This window comes from Lactuca saligna, chromosome 8 (genome assembly GCF_052625555.1).
Source record: "Lactuca saligna cultivar CGN05327 chromosome 8, ASM5262555v1, whole genome shotgun sequence".
NCBI classification, from domain to species: domain Eukaryota; kingdom Viridiplantae; phylum Streptophyta; class Magnoliopsida; order Asterales; family Asteraceae; genus Lactuca; species Lactuca saligna.
Genome location: NC_136424.1, coordinates 273,086,927 through 273,106,753, shown reverse-complemented (window position 1 = coordinate 273,106,753; position 19,827 = coordinate 273,086,927). Strand labels below are relative to the sequence as shown.

The 19,827-nt window shown below is 37.5% G+C and overlaps 1 protein-coding gene across 1 annotated transcript; it reads right to left on the bottom strand.

The window, feature by feature from the left end:
• Positions 1-8,050: 8,050 nt before the first annotated feature.
• Positions 8,051-14,311, bottom strand: LOC145012649 (formin-like protein 4). Its single transcript, XM_078971442.1, has 2 exons — positions 13,192-14,311; positions 8,051-9,458 (listed from the first exon to the last, which is right to left on the bottom strand). The coding sequence occupies exons 1-2, from the start codon at positions 14,211-14,213 to the stop codon at positions 8,270-8,272; spliced, it is 2,211 nt and encodes a 736-aa protein (XP_078827568.1). The 5' UTR covers positions 14,214-14,311; the 3' UTR covers positions 8,051-8,269.
• Between the last annotated feature and the right edge of the window lie 5,516 nt (positions 14,312-19,827).

Genomic DNA, 19,827 nt, shown 5'->3' with positions numbered 1-19,827 from the left:
CTCCCTCACGTATAATTCTGCCAACATCTCTGCAGAAGAGCTCTCGCTGATGGCTAGAAAATGAGCGCTATTCGTCAATCTATCCACGATCACCCAAATCGCGTCGACACCCCTCGCAGTCTGCGACAATTTGGTGATAAAATCCATGGTAATCTGTTCCCACTTCCATTCGGGAATCTCTAGTGGCTGCAATTTACCATGCGGACGCTGGTGCTCGGCCTTAACCTGTCAACAAGTCAGGCATCTCTCAACAAACCATGCGACATCCCTTTTCATACAGGGCCACCAATACTCCTTCCTTAGGTCCAAATACATTTTTGTAGCCCCTGGATGAATCGAGAATCTTGATCGATGCGCTTCCTCCATCAAAATAGTACGTGTACCGCCCACAAACGGTACCCAAATCCGACCCCGAAAAGTCATAAGCCCTCGACCATCTGTAACGAATCCTGATACCTGACCTACAACCCGCTCTCTCTTCTGGTTTTCTGGTTTCGCAGCCTCAGCCTGAGCTCCTCGAATGGTATCCAAAATCGGGGTCATCACTGTCAACCTCATACAAATATCTCGGATCGGGGCGCTTTCCACCCTACGGCTCAATGCATCGGCCACCACATTAGCCTTGCCCGGGTGGTACAGGATCTCACAATCGTAATCCTTCACCACATCCAACCATCTCCTCTGTCGCATATTCAGATGTGGCTGATCCATCAAGTACTTCAGAGTCTTGTGGTCCGTGTAGATGGTACACCGAACCCCATAAAGATAGTGCCGCCAGATCTTGAGGGCAAACACCACAGCCCCCAATTCCAGGTCGTGGGTGGGATATCTCGACTCATGAGGCTTCAACTGCCTCGAAGCATACGCTATCACGTGTCCCCTCTGCATAAGCACCGCCCCTAAACCCGATATAGATGCATCACAGTACACCACAAAATCCTCCATCCCTTTCGGAAGTGCAAGCACCAGGGCCTCGCACAATTTCTGACGAAGGGTTTCGAATGAGGACTGCTGCTCCGGTCCCCACGAAAATGCAACACCCTTCCGGGTCATCCTAGTAAGTGGCATGGCGATCTTGGAGAAATCCTTGATAAACCTTCGATAATAGCTGGCCAATCCCAGAAAACTCCTGATCTCAGTGGGCAATCTCGGCACCTCCCATTTCAACACCGCCTCAATCATGGCCGGGTCGACCAATATCCCTTTCAAATTAACAAGGTGCCCAAGGAACTGGACCTCTCATAACCAGAAATCACACTTGGAGAATTTGGCATACAGCCTCTCTGATCTCAATACCCCAAGAATTTCCCTCAAATGTTCCTCATGCTGCTCCCTGGACCTCGAATATACCAAAATATCATCAATGAATACGATCACTAACAGATCCAGCATCAGCCTGCACACCCGGTTCATAAGATCCATGAACGCAGCCGGGGCATTGGTGAGCCCAAAATGCATCACCACAAACTCATAATGTCCATAACGAGTTCTAAATGCAGTCTTCTGAATATCTTCATCCCGAACTCTCATCTGATGATAACCCGACCTCAAGTCTATCTTGGAGAACCAAGATGCCCCTTGCAACTGATCGAACAGATCGTCGATCCTAGGTAACGGATACCGGTTCTTAACCGTCAACTTGTTCAACTCCCGGTAATCGATGCACATCCGGTGTGAACCATCCTTTTTCTTGACGAACAAAATCGGCGCTCCCCAAGGTGAGCTACTCGATCGAATAAATCCCTTCCCCAGCAGCTCCTGAAGCTGCGAGGATAACTCCTGCATTTCCGGTGGAGCGAGACAATAAGGCGCCTTGGCGATGGGCGCCGCTCCCGGAACCAAATCGATACGGAACTCCACTTGCCTTTCCGGAGGCACACCTGGTAACTCTTCGGGGAACACATCCGAAAACTCGCATACTATAGGAACGTCGTCAACCGAATTGGGCCTCCCCGCGGCCACTCGAGTATCCATCACGTAGGCTATGAATCCATTGCAGCCCTGCTGCAAACTCTGCCTCGCCCTGGCAGCCGAACAAAACGCCGACCCACACCGGGTCCCCTCGCCATACATCGTAAGCACTCCCCCACTAGGGTCTCGAATAGTCACCAGCTATCTCTCGCAGTCAATGACTGCCCCAAACTTACTCAACCAGTCCATGCCCACGATGACGCAGACATCCCCCATCGCTATAGGAACCAAGTCTATAGGGAACTTGACTCCAAAAATCTTGAGCACACATCCTCGAATCACATCAGTGGCATATACCGCTTTCTCATCCGCTATAGAAACTCGCAGGGGTCGACTCATCACCTCCCGATCAATACCGATGTGCTGGCTAAAAGCCAACAATACAAAAGACCGACTCGCACCCGAGTCAAATAATACCAAAGCAGGTACAGAATTCACAAGAAAAGTACCTACGCATATCATAATATAAGCACAATATCTTATCATAAAAGTAAATACACGAAAGAATACATACCAGCTACGACATCAGGCACCGCGCGGACCTCCTCCGCAGTCAACTGAAAAGCTCTCCCATGAGCCTTCGGAGCCTCGGCTTTCACCGGCCGATTCTCGGTAACCCTAGCAGCAGGCGCAGACCCCTGGAGAAGCTGGGGGCACTCGACCTTCCGATGGCCGTTCTGGTTGCAATGAAAGCAAACCATGAATCCCTTGGGGCAATCCCTAGCAATGTGCCCCTCCTTGCCACACTTGTAGCAAGCACCCGATCGACATGCCCCCTCGTAACCCTTGTCGCACTTTCCGCAAGTGCGACCCTTCTAACCTCCCGACCTCGAATCGGCGGACTTGGTCTGCTTGGCTGCCGGCTGGGACTGAGCCGACCGCCGATCCACCCGTTGAGACTCGGCCTCCTTTCTGGCCTGGGTCTCCAACTCGATCTCACGCTTCCTGGCATTCGCCTGAAGCTCAGCAAAAGTCTGGTATGATGAGTTCGATACGAACTCCCGGATATCCCTCCTCATCACACCCAAATATCGGCTCATCCAAGCCTGCTCCGTGGACACGTGCTCAGGGCAAAACATCGCCCTCTCATGAAACTTCCAAGTGATCACCGTAACAGAATCATTACCCTGCTTGAGGGTCAAGAACTCCTAAACCAACCATTCCCTCTCCACCGGGGGAACATACTCGTCTCTGAACATAGCAGTAAACCTCTCCCAAGTCATAGCTGAAACCTCCGCCAAAGTGAAGTTCGCCGTCACGAACTTCCACCAATCCTTTGCTCCCAGGTGGAGCTGGTTCAAAGCGAACCGTACCCTCAGATGCTCCGGACATGAACAAGTTTAGAAGCATCCCTCGATATCAGCAATCCATCTCATCGCAGCGATCGGATCTTGCATCCCTTCAAACTCGGGTGGCTTCGTGTTGCTGAACTCCCGGAACAGCAACGAGTCATCTCCCTGTGGTTTGGCAGCGGCCACAACTGCGGTAGCTGCAGCGGCTGTGGCCTCAGTCACCGCGGCGTACCGCTCATCAAAAGTCTCCATCAGTGTGGTCTTAATAGACCCAAACATATCAAGAATCTCAGCCCGGATCGATGCAGCCACCTCCTCATGAATCATCTGACGAAGCTCCTCGTCACTCACACTGCTCGTACCAGGTTTGTGGCGTGGTCCAACCATGATGCCTCTGAAATACAACATAGAAATATCAGAGACTCTATCGAGCATAATCGCACTCGATAACGCAACCCTACTCAATCTCCGATACCCATGGATTCTTACTTGGGTTGCCCACTGACCCGGTGTCTTCAGTAGTACGGGCCCAATACTACCAACTACACCGCATCAGCATTCACCCCAAGTCCTCCTCCCCAAACTCCGGATCATGAGTACTCTATTCTTGCCATTCACTAGCTACCCACTCGCTCTCAAAGCACCTCATAGCAGCAGATTTCCCTAGACTAAGGCATCACAAATCAGGCCACTCTAGTCCTAATATGAATACCTAGTCTACTAGCATGCGTATCATATCATATCGTATCTCATAACACATAATGTAAGAGTATTTTGGGGAGTTTACCGTTCGGGCGCTGACTGACCGTACACACTTCATCTTCTTTGGTTGTTTCAAAATCTCTTATCAAATTTTTATTGATTTTATTAATTAAAAATTTCTCAAATCCTCGGTTTGAGTTCAGTTACTCCCGTAGGTGTATCCGAATCCCTCAAACAAAGGCTATAATACCAACTTGTAACAACGTAAATTTTAAAACCAATTTTTCATTTTTGTAAACATCAAAAACATCGATTAACATTTCAAATTCAAACGTAAACAATATTGCACAACGAAATACATCCCAAAGATCATAAAATAGTTTTCCCCCGACAATGTGTACGATCACGCCGGCGCCTTCCCACGGTCCTCGCTAGTACCTGAAACACATAACACAACAACTGTAAGCATAAATGCTTAGTGAGTTCCCCAAAATGCAACTTACGCACATACGCCTTTCCAGGCCCTGACCTTCCGGTCCATGTGTCTCAGGGGACTTCCGTCCCGACTAGGTAAACCTTCCGGTCCTACCCACGTCAACCTTATGGTCCACATCACAACACCTTCCGGCCCATAACATATTCGCCTTCCGGCCCATAACTTAATGCCTTCCGGCCCATATCAAGCATATCATACATGACACATATAACGATTAACTTATCACACATAATACATATATCTCATATCATATCCGACCTTCCGGTCACACAGTCAAACCCTTTCGGGTACAGTATAGTGAGAAAACTCACCTCGTGGAAAGTCTAAGATCTCGCGTCCTCGCTATCACCGAATCCCAATGACGACTCTACCTAGCCTAAACATAAAAATATCATTTAATACACAAAGACTTCCATCACTAAAATTTACCCCTTATCATCATTCCTCGGAGGGTAAAAGACCATTTTACCCTTCCTTGACGTAAAGTCCTCATGTTGACCAAAACCCTAAAAGTCAACAAAAGTCAACCCTGAGAGTACGCGGGGCGTACTGCTAGATGTACACGGGGCGTACATCGCCAATCCCCTGGATCGGGGTCTCCACCTAGTACGCTGCGCGTACTGGAAGTTACGCCCAGCGTAACCATCAGAATCAACCACTCTTCATTTCTGGTCTTAATCCGTTAAGCCATTACTCCAACTTCTAGATCCGACTCTTTTAGTGTGTCTAAACCCATAAAGTCGAGACCTTTAAGCCTTGGCATGGCTGTAAAGGCTCCAACATCACATAACAACATTCTATTCCAACTCAAGGACCTAGATCGCATGCATGGTGCAATACCCACGTCCAAGATGCCATTTTTATGAGTCTACAAATCCAATAGATCAGAAATATGAAGTATCTAAGCTTATGGAGGCCATTTGTACAAAAAGTCTCCACCTTTGGGACTTAAACCCTAGAAAATGATACTTTAAGCATGCAACATGAACCAAGTGACAAGATCCGAACTTTTTACCTGATAATGAAGCTTTAACCCTTGCAAAGCTCAGATCTACACTTGAGCACCACTTCTAGCCTTTCCAATGAGCTCTTCTCCTCCTTTGCAACCTTGGAATGGCACCACCAAGCTTAGAATACACACACAAAGGCTTAAGAACGAAGGCACACACTATTTAGGGTTTCACTCTGAGGGATGGTAGCTGAGAAGTCCAGCCACACATTCCTTTTATAGCCCTCCAAGGAGATTAGGGTTTTTAGATCTGGGCAAGTTACGCCATGCGTAACCTTGGGTACGCCCAGCGTACCTGAGGGGGAACGCGTCCAAATGAGGCGCGCGAGTACGCGCAGCGTACACCTTGTACGCCCAGCGTACTCGCCTACCATGAAAACCCCAAATTAACAACTTAACCAAGATGCAAGGCCAAAAGAAGAATACCTGGATTTCGGGCTGTTACATTAGGAGAGATTTCACATACTTAGAGAGATTTGGGAGAGATTTGACATACTTGATACAAAGAGAGATTTGGGAGAGATTTCACATTCTTGGAGAGATTTCTCATACAAGGAGAGATTTGGGAGAGATTTCACATTTTTGGAGAGATTTCTCATACAAAGAGAGATTTGGGAGAGATTTCACATTCTTGGAGAGGTTTCTCATACAATGAGAGATTTGGGAGAGATTTCACATGCTTAGAGAGATTTGGGAGAGATTCTCGATTAAAGTGAGATAAAGTGAAAATGATTGAGAGAGGTTTCGTGTGTGACAAATGTGAGTATCCGGCTTCGCAATGCAAGGTCCGTAAACCCTGTTAAGCCTTGTTTAAGGATGTTACACACTCCCGATGAGTATGCAACATTGTTTTATCGGTTTGGCTCGCCACTTACCATAATTTTAGGTTAAGGAGATCTGGATGTACGTACTTTTCGATTTATGATCTCTCATAAGAATAGCGAGTTGTATAGTATTTACCTAACATAAGCCTTAGTACACAAGGGTTAGTTGAGTTGACCGATTTGACTTGTTGACATTATTTGACTTTGAATTGACCAGAATTTGATGGTTGTCACAGTCGATTTCGTGTTTTTAAGTGGATGGCTTCGCACCTGAACAACTATAACAAGTAAGATCATCGTCAATGATGAAGTATTCCTGCTGGCGACTTAAAGAGTGGTGGTTGAGATTTTTAGGGTTTTTATTCTTTAGATTGGAGAAGATAAAGGAAGAAATATACCTGGAACATTAATGATTGTGGTGGTGAAAGTTCCTAAGGTCCGATGGAAAGATGGAAAAACAGGATGTCGGAGAGAGAGAGAGAGAGAGAGAGAGAGAGAGAGAGAGAGAGAGAGAGAGAGAGAGAGAGAGAGTGGGACCCTTTATTAAATAATTATATTTTTTTAAATAACAAAAAACTTCATAAATGGTCCCTTTTTTATGAAATGACGGAAATACCCTTCACTTAACGGCCAAAAGCTAACGGAGTTAGCGAAAATAACCATTTGTTAAAAGTTTTGAAACCACATGGACCATCTGTGAGGTTTTTTGATCTTAGGGACTAAACTTGATATTTTTGAAAACCACAAGGACCATTTTTGAAGTTTTGTCTAAGTTGTTTGATTGGCTGTTAGATTTAATCTCAACAGATTTTGATTCACGTGGGCACCTATTTGATGTTAATATAATTTGATTCAAGTGTAGACACTACAAGAATGGAAAATGCTCACGATGTTATTGTTATTGAAGGCAACATAGAACTAGAAGAAGAGGTTAGTGCACCACAATCAAATGCATCAAAAATAACGAAGAACATGCTCCATATGCTATAAGGAAAATAAAGAAGAGTTCAAAATTTTGGAAACTTGTCTGTTTAATAAAGTTGGTTGATGGAAGTGAAAGGTGTGATTGTGTGAACGCGTCCATTGGGGTGAGAAAATAAAGAAGTTTATCAAGGGAACAACCACACACATGCATAGGCATGTTTGTAAGTGCCCAAAACTTCCATGTTTTGGGAAGATAGCTGCATAAAGATTACGCTTAGTCTTTATTTTTAAGTTGTTTCCGAATTTTGGATCTTTATATTCTACCATTTTCGTGTGTGTGTGTATATATATATATATATATATATATATATATATATATATATATATATATATATATATATATCGGTTCAATTGTTTCAGTGTTTATATTATTTATCATTGTTTGTTTTGGGGCATTTACATATGTTTGTGCTCTTTATTTTATGTTCTTTTATTTTTGTTTATGTTCGATTAACATCTTAGTGAATAAACACAAACAAGAAAATGTGTTTGTTTAAGTGTTTGTATTCGTTTGTTAGTTCGGTTAAAATTAAACAAACAGACATGAACAAGCTTTGTTCGTGTTTGTTTTGTTCATTTACAACTCTAAAATTCTGGTTAGTGTTTAATTATGGTAAATATTCTTAGGCACTCGGAGACAAACCCTAATGCATAACAAGAAATATGTTATTTATAATTAATCCAATTAATATTTAATTATGATAAATCATAATTAATATTTCTTATAACTGTTATGTATGCACTTTTAAGTGACGTATTAGAAAATCTAATATATAAAACATTTGTAATTCCAAATGCCTTACTAAACAACTTTAATTTAGTCTCAAATACAATATTTTAAAAGTAGCAAAATGAGATTATTTACTGTGTTTTCTTTTAATAATCAATCATCGTTTGAATTTCGAAGAATGCAAAAAGGGTGGACACCATGTTTGACTATGTACATTTTGTCAGCTCAAATGCTTCGTTGTATGCTTTAATCCGAATCACTTCAACTACCAATCCTGAAATTTGCAGGCAACGCCGGAAACTTTACCTCCGCCCTCTTCCCCGCCTCCGGCGACCCACCACCAGTTCTTCTCTTCTGCAATTTCACAGCAATATCAACACAAGCCTTGTCAACCATTTCAAGAAACCCTCTTATTATCACAAACAATTCAAACTCCTTCGAACCCCCTGATTGATAATACTCATTCGTCATCTTCACAACCCCCATAACTCTTTCCTCTTCTTCTCTCAACTTTTCAATCTCCATTTCTGCTTCTTCAAGAAACCTCCCCATTTCTCTCACAAAACCACCATCACCTTCACATTCTTCCATACTTTTCTTGATTTCCGCCAAATGGTTTCTCAACCCCGAACATGTTTTCGAGAAGGCGTCGTACTCGATTCCGGCAGCTTTCTTCACGTTACAAAACTCCGAACTCACTCCTCCGACCACCGGTAACCCTAGCTTTATGTAATAACTCTCTGTAAATGCAGCGCCATTAGAGCCACCGGTGCTTCTGTTGACATTGCAGCGTTTCCCTTCTAATCGGACGACTTCCTCGACGACAAAGTGAAGCAAGGTAGTCGCTCCATCGCTGCTTTTAACGTCTGAGAGTTTCAGGAGAGATTTGAGATTAAACGCTTGAGCATTACCTCTTGAAGTTCCTGCATTCATCCGATTCCCGGCTTTCAGAACAGCTTCTAAAAGCTTAACGAAAAGCCCTCGAGTTTTCAGCTCTTTGCAAGCTGATTCTAGGGTTTGTAACGAGTTATTGAGGTCTGATACTTCTGAATAATAGTTCAATTTGAACAGCATGATGCTGAATCGAGTGAAAGCCGAGGGAACAGATCTGAGGATATGATAGAGGAACGATTCAGCATTGGCCAATTTTGTGATGTCTCCTTCGAATTCGAGGATGATTGTTGCTTCTTCTTGTGATGGGGTTATTCGATTGAGCTTTTCGAGGGTATCGATGTCGAGGCCATGGCCCTGTTGTAGACACTCGATGATTTTGTGTTTAGAAATGGCGATGGATTTCAGAACGATTGCTATGTTTTGAGATTTTCTGGTGTCGAGTAGGAAAATCATAGACTGGCCGCCCTTCCCCGGTGAGGTGGTGGATTCTGGTGGTGGCGATGGCTTGTCGGTGGCGATGGTTCCGAAAAGGGATTTCATTTGATCATCGTCAACCCTGAAATGTAAAAGGAGTATGTTTAGGTATTTATAGTTTTTGGGTAAAATTGTTGATCAAAGTAAAAAATAATAATTAATATTATTGAAGCATATTTCCATTTTAATTTTTTTAAAGTTATTTGTAATATATAAGTTTATTCATAGAGTTTTTTCTATATAGTTTTAATAGCATTTTATTCATTTACATGAGTTTTTCATTTTTAGAGAGTCTACAATACATAGTTGACATCATGTTAACATTATGGAGGTAAATGATCATTATACTCTTTAATGAAAAAAAAACATTTCTATTATTAAAAATAAATTTAATTGAACTCTACAAAATTTAATTCATATAGAAAAATTAATGTACATTTGTATAGAATGTAAAATGATGAGCGTGCTATAATTAAACTCTAATCAATTCAATGTATTATAGATGCTCTAGGATTATAAATACAAATTTTCAATGATTATAAATACCAACAATTATTTATTGTTTTAACACACAACAATCTTTAATTTTTTACCCAAACACTCTTTTTATTTTATGAAAAGTGGTTTCTTCCAATTCCTCATCTAACCCAAAACTCCAAGAAAAATCAACAAAATTACTCAAAACACACCACTTCAAATTAACCATTCATCACCTGTCTTCCAAATTAAATCAAATGGAACATCCTATTTATTTGTAAAAAGGTTTTTAGTACAATGGATATATTTTAACACTTGTTTTTGTTGTTTATATAAAAAGTTAAGTTAATTTTTTATTGTAAATTCTCTTGAAATTATGATTTTTTTTTCGAACAATAAAAATCTGTTCTTTTAGGATCAAACTAGTTTTATGCGTTTTTTTTCATTGTTTAAAACACTCGCAGTGCATACAATACTTAAATCCAATTAGTTTTTTTTTTTTTTTTTGAACAATAAAAATCTATTCTTTTAGGATCAAACTAATTTTATGCGTTTTTTGCTTTGTTTAAAACATTCATAGTGCATACAATAGTTAAATCCAATTACAAGAGAATACTAACAAGCTTCCACAATAAAAGAACTTCAATGAAAAACCCAATATACAAAGGCTTATTGTATCTATCACAATATGAAAGCTTTTTCGTTTTGCTTTTTATTAGTTGTTTTTAGATGTTGTATAGTTCTGGTTGGTTAAAATTTTATGGGTACCACAAGAAATGAAAAAGGTTTTTGACTAGATCTTGTTATTAACAAGCTTACTCAAAATCAAAGTTGTAAAAATCGTTCGACGTTAGCTAGTCGATGGACTGGGGTTAAGGGATTAATCGGCTAGACGGAGATTAATCGGGGGATTAATCGATGACCATTCATTGCTAATTTGTTAGATTTTAAAAAATTAAATAGGACTAATATCATATAAAAGTTCATAAATACCACTAATATCATAACAAAATAAGTTAATATGATAAATACAACACTAATCTTACCTCAAATAGTTTCTATTAAGATATAATTTCTTCAAAGTGTTAAAATTTCAGCGGGTTCAATTGTTTCAGTCATTTTGTATGCATGGATTAATCGTTAGACGCTCTCTAATCGGTCGAGTAGCGCCTAGGGATTAATCGGAGATTAATCGGGATTTTTACAACATTGCTCAAAATTATGTGATGAGGTATGTAAACTCTGTAATCAAAAAATATATGAGTGAGATTTAAATATATATTCTTAAAAGCCGGTTTTGATTTGAGAATTCAACAAAAAGTAGTGGAGACGCTTAAAATTGCTCTATTGTTTATGTGTGCTTGATATGTGTAGTTATATGTATCGAGGATAGAAAAAGAATAGCTGGGAGAATAATTTAGACAACTTTTGTTGTTTGTGTGTGTTTCCAGATGTCTTCCATCCTTGTTTTGTGTATTTGGTGTGTGTTTAACAATGAGTGTAATACATTTGTATGTGTCTGATTTCTTTTACATGTTTTCTATCTCAATCTGAATGTTGGAAAGTCTACAAGATATCTGATGAAAATCATGGTGGTGGATAGTGGATGATGGTGGTGGTAGAAGGTGGTAGGTGGGGTAGTATGGAATGGGGTGAAGTGGGTATGGCTGGCCTTTGTAATTTAATTTCAATTGAATGATAATTAAAAAAAAAAAAAAAGATAAAGATAGAGTATACGGTAGGGTGACACTTCTCAACCAACCGTAACTCGACATGAAAATAAACAAGTATTAGTTGATAGTTATAACCTGCCAACCCGTTTATTTAATGTGTTTAGTTGTGTTAAATGTTTCGGTTCATGGGTCAATATATTTATAATATTTAAAAAAATAGAATTTTATCTATAGATTAACAAAATATACTTAATATACGACGTGCCCTAAGTGACTAAGTGCTAACACTCCTATCCTAAAATCCAATTCTCGGTACTGAGAAGCGTGCATATATTTGATCACTTAACTTTTGGTTTTGTGTTCATTTGGTCACTTAACTCTTTTTAAGTTTTAAAAGGTAATCAAACTTTTGACTTTGTATTTATTTAATCACTTAACTTTTGTTTTGGTCACATTTAGTCACCTAACTTTTAAAACTGTGCTCATTTAGTCACTAAACTTTTAAAATTTTCTAAAATTGAAGTGACTAAATGAGGATAATTTTAAAAGTTAGGTAACTAAATGAGCACAAATCTAAAAGTTAGGTGACTAAATGTAACCAGATCAAAAGTAAAATAGCTAAATGAGCACAAAGTTAAAAATTTAATGACCTTTTAAAACTTAAAAATAGTTAAGTGACCAAATGAGTACAAAATCAAAATTTAAGTGATAAAAATAACCTAAATCTTTTATATAATTTAATGCATTGTGAGTAAATTTTCAATAAGTTTTAATTCAAATAAATTTTTTTATATTGTACAAAAAATATTATTATATTCATATTTAAATAACATTTTTATATAATTTACATGACATATTTAAAGAATCACCAAAAACAATATTATTTTTTCTTCTTACATAACTTATCATCAATTCCAATGAAAAAGTATGTTATTTATAAAAGGCTTTTAACATTAAAGACCTTAAATTTGTTAAATCATGATATTTTTTGTTTGTTAAGAATAAAACCGACAAAATCGTCTTAAAGACAAACTCAATGTTAAAAGCCCGTTTATGGGGCGTGTTTGGTAAAAGTAACTGTTAGCTGGAAGCGGTTAGCGGGTAGCAGGTAGCTGATAGCAGGTAGCTACTAGCAGGAAGCTGTAACTTTTATTTGTTATATGAGTGTTTGACAAAAATAGCTGAAAACTTTTGAAATATGTAAAATTACATAAAATAACAATTTATTAAAAATAAATAAATATATAAATATATTTTAAGAGTAATTATGGAAATTGATTTCAAAAAGCTCACTAGCGCTTTGTTAAACGCTACAAGTAGTAGTTTTTAGATTTGGAACGTTTTATTTAAATTAAAAACTAAATGCTCGTACCGCAAAATGCAGTTTTTTGTTTAAACTATAACGTTTTGTCAAAAGCTAAAAGCTCCAAAACCTTTACAAAAACTCTATGCCAAGCATGCCCATAATCTACAATCATTATACAAGTTGTGATAAATAATTTTTTTTACGTTCTATGAAATCATTGTATCAATTATTTTAGTAAAGATGATTAAAACCTTAATTTTTCTGTCGAATTAGCTGAAGTTTTGGATCGTTTTACTGAGTTTTAATCGGATATACGTCGAAAATTTGAATAAAAGAAGATTCAACAATATCATTTTTACCTGAAAGAACCATTGCGTAGTTTGTGCCACACCATGTCATGCTCTACATTAGCGTTGACTTTATCCCAATGTAAAGGCTTAAGTTTGACCTTATTCTCATTCGATAAAGACATATTACCCTTTGGAAGTGGTGGTGGTCGTTGTGACAACAAAGTCAAACCACCACTTTTAGGCAGACTCGGTGGTAGTGGCGCACTACTCTTCTTTTCCACCACCGGTGGTGGAGGTGGCGGAACAGCCGCATTAGGCGGTGGGACAGGAGGTGGTAGCGGCGGTGATTGCAACAATACTTGACTTTCCATCGTTTCTTGATTTCTCACATCCTTGATATCATCAATAACTGGAACAGAATCAGAATTATGATCTTCTACTCGCCAAATACGAGAACCGGAGGATTTTTCTCTGATGAAATGGATTTCTTGAATAGGAAAGTCAAACTTTGACTTTCTTCCGCCATTATCATGAACCATTTTCAAGTAAATCACGTCAAGTCCTTGTTCATGATCATCATCAACAATCACCCTTTTAATCGCTCCAAAACTCATAAATTCATCATTTTTCTGCATACCCAGATCGTCATTACTGTAATTAATCCGGCTATCAGCGTATAAATCCGTGGTTTCTTTCTTCGAACGGTGTTTAAGCTTCAAGAGCAATAAGAACAACAGCCCTGATAAAACGAGACTACATGATGCAGTGATGGCAACTGCTTTCGCAATCGGTTTGTTGGATGATCTTGATGCGGTGGAGATGGTGGTTTCATGTGGCGTTGTTGTTTCCGACAGCGGTGGTGGTGGTGGTGGAGTTGATATCGGAAAGTAGACTTGGATGTTTTGAGGAGTAGATTGAGAAGCCGATAAAAGATTTGAAATCAAGAAAAGTAAGAGTAACGAGGTTTGCAATTGCAATGGGTGAAATTGGAATTTTGCAGCCATGAATTTGGAAGATTTGAGAGAGGAGGTTTTGAGGAAGAAGGTAAAGAAAGGTTGGGTGAAGTAGTTGTGTTTTAACGGCTTGTACATAACGCATTGACAGTTGTATGATGGATTTGGATTTGACGAGTTCACTTTCTGCTTATTGTGTTTTTGGATTTGGTGTTTATGAACCTAATTGACGACTTCTCAAAAAAAGTAGTTGACCATTTCCGGTTTATATGCGTAACTTTGTTTAATGATTCATTGATACGATAGATAAGAAAATGACTAAAATACCCTCCTATGTGTCCAATTAGAAGATGTGTGTGGGGTTCTTTTGTATTGTTGTAGCTCCAACTTTGTTACATGTCGAGATCACCGGTTGTCTTTCAAAATGACGAAAATAACCTTTTTTAGACGTTTTGGGGGTTGACGGGATGGTTAAAAACTTAAAATACACTTTCTTGTTCCATTTGATTGTATGCTTGCTTTTTGTGAAAAGGGTTATTCTTAATAGAAAATATTATATATATTTTTTTCGGATTAAATCTTAAATTTATCTTTTATCTCGAAAAAGATATTGTATTTTTTGTTTTTAAAAAAAAAAACCCAACATTGAATTTTTTTTTTCTCCCAAAAAAATCTTTCACCTTCTAAATGCTTCCAAACAAATCCTTAATTTATTTGGTTTTTCTCAATAAATCCTCACATTTTACAATTTTTTTTTGACAAAAAATGACTAAAATGATCAAATCAGAAAAATGAAAAAAATACAAAAAAAGTTTCAGAAGAAAAAATAAATTTGAGTTTTAATCCCAAAAAACACAAAATATATTAACTTAACTGTTATTTTTTGGCCTATATTTTAAATGTTGTTAAGAATTCAGTTTGAGCATTAATTTTTATTACAGATTTTTCCTACATTTAGTTTCATGTACAAATTTGTATATTTTTTGTAAAAACATTTATATTAAAATTATATAAGACTGCAAAAAATTTTAAAAAGCTATAATAAACATTGTATTAAAATGTGAAGTAAGTTTATAACTTTTTTGTAAATAAGTATAAGAAATACTAAATTTTTCTATAAAATTTATAAAAATATTATAAAATAATTTTAAAAACTCGTAAAAAATTAAGAGAAAAATATTAAAAAAAAAACTTATAACTTTTTAAAAATGTCATAACAAAGTTGTATAAAAATACATATATAAATTAAATTAAATTTTGGACGAATTCTTAATAAAATTGAAATTGTTTTGACAAAATTCGTAATAAAATTTTAAAAATCTAGACCAAAAATATAAAATTTAAAAATCTAGACCAAAAATATAAAATTAAAAGTATGTAACATCTTATTATTTTTAGTTTGTTTTATAAAGGGTTATTAGTTTTTAATTATTATATATTAACTTTTATTTTAGGTTGAACATGTCATTCTTCTTTTAGTTTTACACTTTTGGGCTATATTATAAATGTTGTTATGAATTTGTTTTAAGCAAATTTTACTAGATAAAGGTCACCCACGTCATTGGTGTTGGTTTGAATGGTTAGGAGTTTAAAAAAATTGTTTTTTTTGATACATTGAATAGAAAGTTGGTACATCAATGCATCAAAAAAGTTGCACGTTACAAAAGAGTTCTATGTGAATGTCGATACAATACAAATTTCTTATTCAACTATCTTGCATATTCAGAAATGGATCGTACGTGCAGGTGGATGCAATAATGCAGTTTTTCAGCTAGTATAATGGATAAACGAATGCTTTTGTTTTCTGCAATAAGTTTATCAATTTGTCTCTCAAGATTTCTACACAAGTTTATAACCAAAGTCTTCATTGATTTTCAATATTTATCCACTTGCAATATTAAAGTAAATCTGAAATCTTGAACACATGCAGTTTAGTTAAGGATATGTTTTTTTTTTTTCATTAAGTGTTATTTAGAGAAATGATATTGAAAAAGGTTGTAGAAAATCATTGCAATCAAGGGAAATTTAAGAAAAATAAATAAGGATAAACAGTATGTAGGGGCAGGTTGGTCCAAAAATAATAAAATCAAAATTTTTTTAATAATAAAAATAGTACGCAGATGCAGATTGGTCTAAAACTGTTAAAAGAATATATGTAATAGTGTAAAATTTAAAACTAATTTTTCATTTCAAAATACAATAGACATATGTCAGTTTTCCTCAAAATCACTAGTAACAAATTTTCAACACATTTTTATTTTAGAATGTTTATCACAAATCCAGGATCCTCCAAACATAACTCTTTCTCTCGTGTGTACACTTAAGCTGATGCCTTCCCGATATCATTAAAAGTAGCTGAAACACATAACACATAACATGGTAAGTACGAAGCTTAGTGAATTCCCTAAAATACCACACATATCTTAGTAGCCTCTCATGGTTGTACTTAGATAAGACCCTCCGGTCAATGTTTCTTAGTGAGACCCACCAGTCCTATAACTCGGGTGGATCCTTCGGTCCTAGCTTAGGAAGCTTGTAATTATAATACTCAACATAAATCACAAAGACAAAATGTGTTTGATTAACACAATTCACAGATAAGCACATAAGACATCTTGTTCGTACAAAGATACCACACATGGTAAGTATAGTAAGAAGACTCGCCTAGAAAGCTTACAAGTAATAATCTTGCACACAGAAATCTCGAACTAGCCTTCACATATCACATAGGATAAAATATCTCTAATTAATACTCTATTCATTCTCAATACCAAAAGGTTTCCCTCTCTTTCTCTTTCTAACTCTTCGATTGGGTAAAAGACCATTTTACCCCTCCATGGTCTCCATTACTCATGTATGACCAACCCTAAAGTCAACAGAAGTCAAACTCGAGCCAACAGTCCATGTTTGACCCGACTCGCCGAGTGCATCTTTGTGACTCGTCGAGTCCCCTTGTTTCTTCTGTCATATCGCGAAAATCCACCTTGACTCGTCGAGTTCTCTCGCCAACTCGTCGAGTCACCCATATCCAGACTCATCGAGGAAAAACCCCAGCCGACTCGTCGAGTCAGCTCATAGACTCGGCGAGTCCCTTCAATCTTATTTCTCATTCAGACGATTCAAAGCAGCTCTACTGTGACAGCCCGAAATTTTCATTTGGTCAAACCCTAGAAGTCAACCACTTCGTATCATAAATTAATATCATTATTTCTTTTTTTAAGAAATATAAAGTTCGTTTGATTATTTTAATATTATTTTTAAACGAACAGGTGAAAGAAAGCGTCGTCTCAGGTTTTAAATTTTAAAAACCGCAAACACCTCGCGTCTTAGAAACTCTCGGCCAAACTATTTCGTTTGAGTCGAAAAATCATACCAAAATCCGAAAACTCATGCTTATCCATTAGTTTACTCCTTAAGTCTAGTCAATATGAGTTTACTCCCCATTTATCCAAAAGAGTAAACTCAAGAAAACCTCTCAAGTAGCAAACTAGAAACAATTCAAGATCTTCCAAGTTGTAAGTGTTCTATCCATTTCAAGTTGATTAAACACTTAATCTAGTATTTGTGCATCTATTCATCCATTCACTTTTGTGTTTTGATTAGATTTCCAAAAACACCAAGAACACACACTAAGTGTTCTTGGACTTTTAGCTAAATCCAAGCTTCCTTATAGTAAGTACTTCCATCCTTGAGTCTTCTTAAGCTTGTAGTACATATTAACATCAAAGAAAAGTCCCAAGAACACCAAGATCAAGGTGTTCACAGTTTTGGGAGGCTCCCAAAACCGTAAACATCATTTATGGTGCAAAGTGGTGCCTTAAGGTGCCTAGATGCTTCACCATGCCTTAGGGACTTGTCTAGCTTCATCCTTAATGAGTTTATCACACAAAAAGCACCAAATACTTTCATTTTTATGTGTTTACGGTTTGGGGATCTCCCAAAACCGTAAACACCCCAAAAAGTGCATAAAAGCCCCATAAAAGTTCAATGGTTATTCCTTATGTCTAAATCTAACCTAGACTATTGCCATGACTAAGCTAAGGACTTAAAAACCCACCAAATACCTAACTTATGAGTTTAAGGTAGTAAACCCAATAAGAAATGACCATGAGGCCGTAAACTCCTCAAAGGAGTGTAATGATGCCCTAATCTCTTCCAAAGGCCAAACCACCAAGTAGAAATGCTTCAAGGGACTTGTAAAACCTCAAATCATCATATGGTCAAAAGATTTAGTGCTGACGACTGTAAACCCTTGAGTTTACTATCGTAAACTCCTTGGGTAAAGGTCATCAAATCCGTAAACTCCAAAGGAGTTTAACCTTGAACCCCAAACACAATAGCAAGGTCCTTTAGCACTTATATGCAATCCTTATGGCTTGTAGCACTTATATAAGGTGTTTTACATGCCTTAGGATGTCTTAACTTTTTCAATTAGTGGTTTAAAGTCTAATTGGATACATATATGTGTGATTATATGTTAACTAGGATCATTGAGTGTGAACAAGTCTTCACTTGTCACCTAGCAATCCTACATCATTCAGTTCATCCAAACCACCATCTACAGGTGAGTTCATACCCCTAATCAATGTTTTAAATAATTTTAAATGCTTTAATGGGAGGGGGGGGGGGAATACAAGTAGAAAACAGTATGTTATTAAATAATCTATATGTATTTTATAACTGTGTTTTCATTCAACAGATTTCACATACTACAAAATGTGATGCATGAAATGGTTTCCATCTTAAAATACCTTGATAACAAAAGTATTAGTTTTGAAATGTGTATTAACATGACATCAAGTCACTCTTAATTATTATTCAAAAATCTTAGATACCTTGCAAAACCATTACATTTATCTTCTTGAACAAACAATTTCCTTTCAGTTAATTATCATAGGGATAGTTAGAAGAAACAAAACATTATTCCTATTACAAGGAATCACACCAGAGTTAGTTCATTCATGAGTCACTACCAGTACATTACCTGATACATGAGTACATTTACATATGATTGCATGATACATGAGTACGTTTACATATGCTTACATGATACATGAATACCATACATGAGTACTGTTACATAGATACATTATCCTGTATTCACTTACCTGGATAATTGCACCTAGAGTTATGAGGAAGATTTATTCGTACCTTCTGTGTAAATTTTCCTGCCTATCCCTGTTCGACGGGATGTCTAGACGGGACTAACCATTCCGGAACCCAGCTGTTAGCACCACTGGGTGATGAACATCTACGGATGTCTAAGGTTATCACTTATAATTGATAGATGGATATCGGAACTAACCATTCCTCCATCCTGCTGTTGCAACAGAGGATGAGATGAAAATCTTCGGATGATCATTAGGTTACCACTTATATTAGGAGTCGGCTACGGGACTAACCCTTCCTCTAACCTGCTGTTGCTACAGAGGACAATTGGACAATCTTCGGATGTTCATTAGGTTATTCATATCGCTTACTGCGATGGCGTGTTAGTCCTGGTATCCAGGGATAACACTTACATGGTTATATTCGTCCTATTTACTTTATTTTGTGATATATTCTCATAAATGATGAGTTAGACCAATTACTGTTCGTAGTAGTCAAAAAGAAGGAAAAACTATCATTTTACTTACAAAACATTCGGGTCTTGGTAGAAGACTGCATTGTCATAACAAAACAATCCGGTCTTGGTAGAAGACTACATTGTCATAACAAAACATTCGGGTCTTTGTAGAAGACTACATTTCAT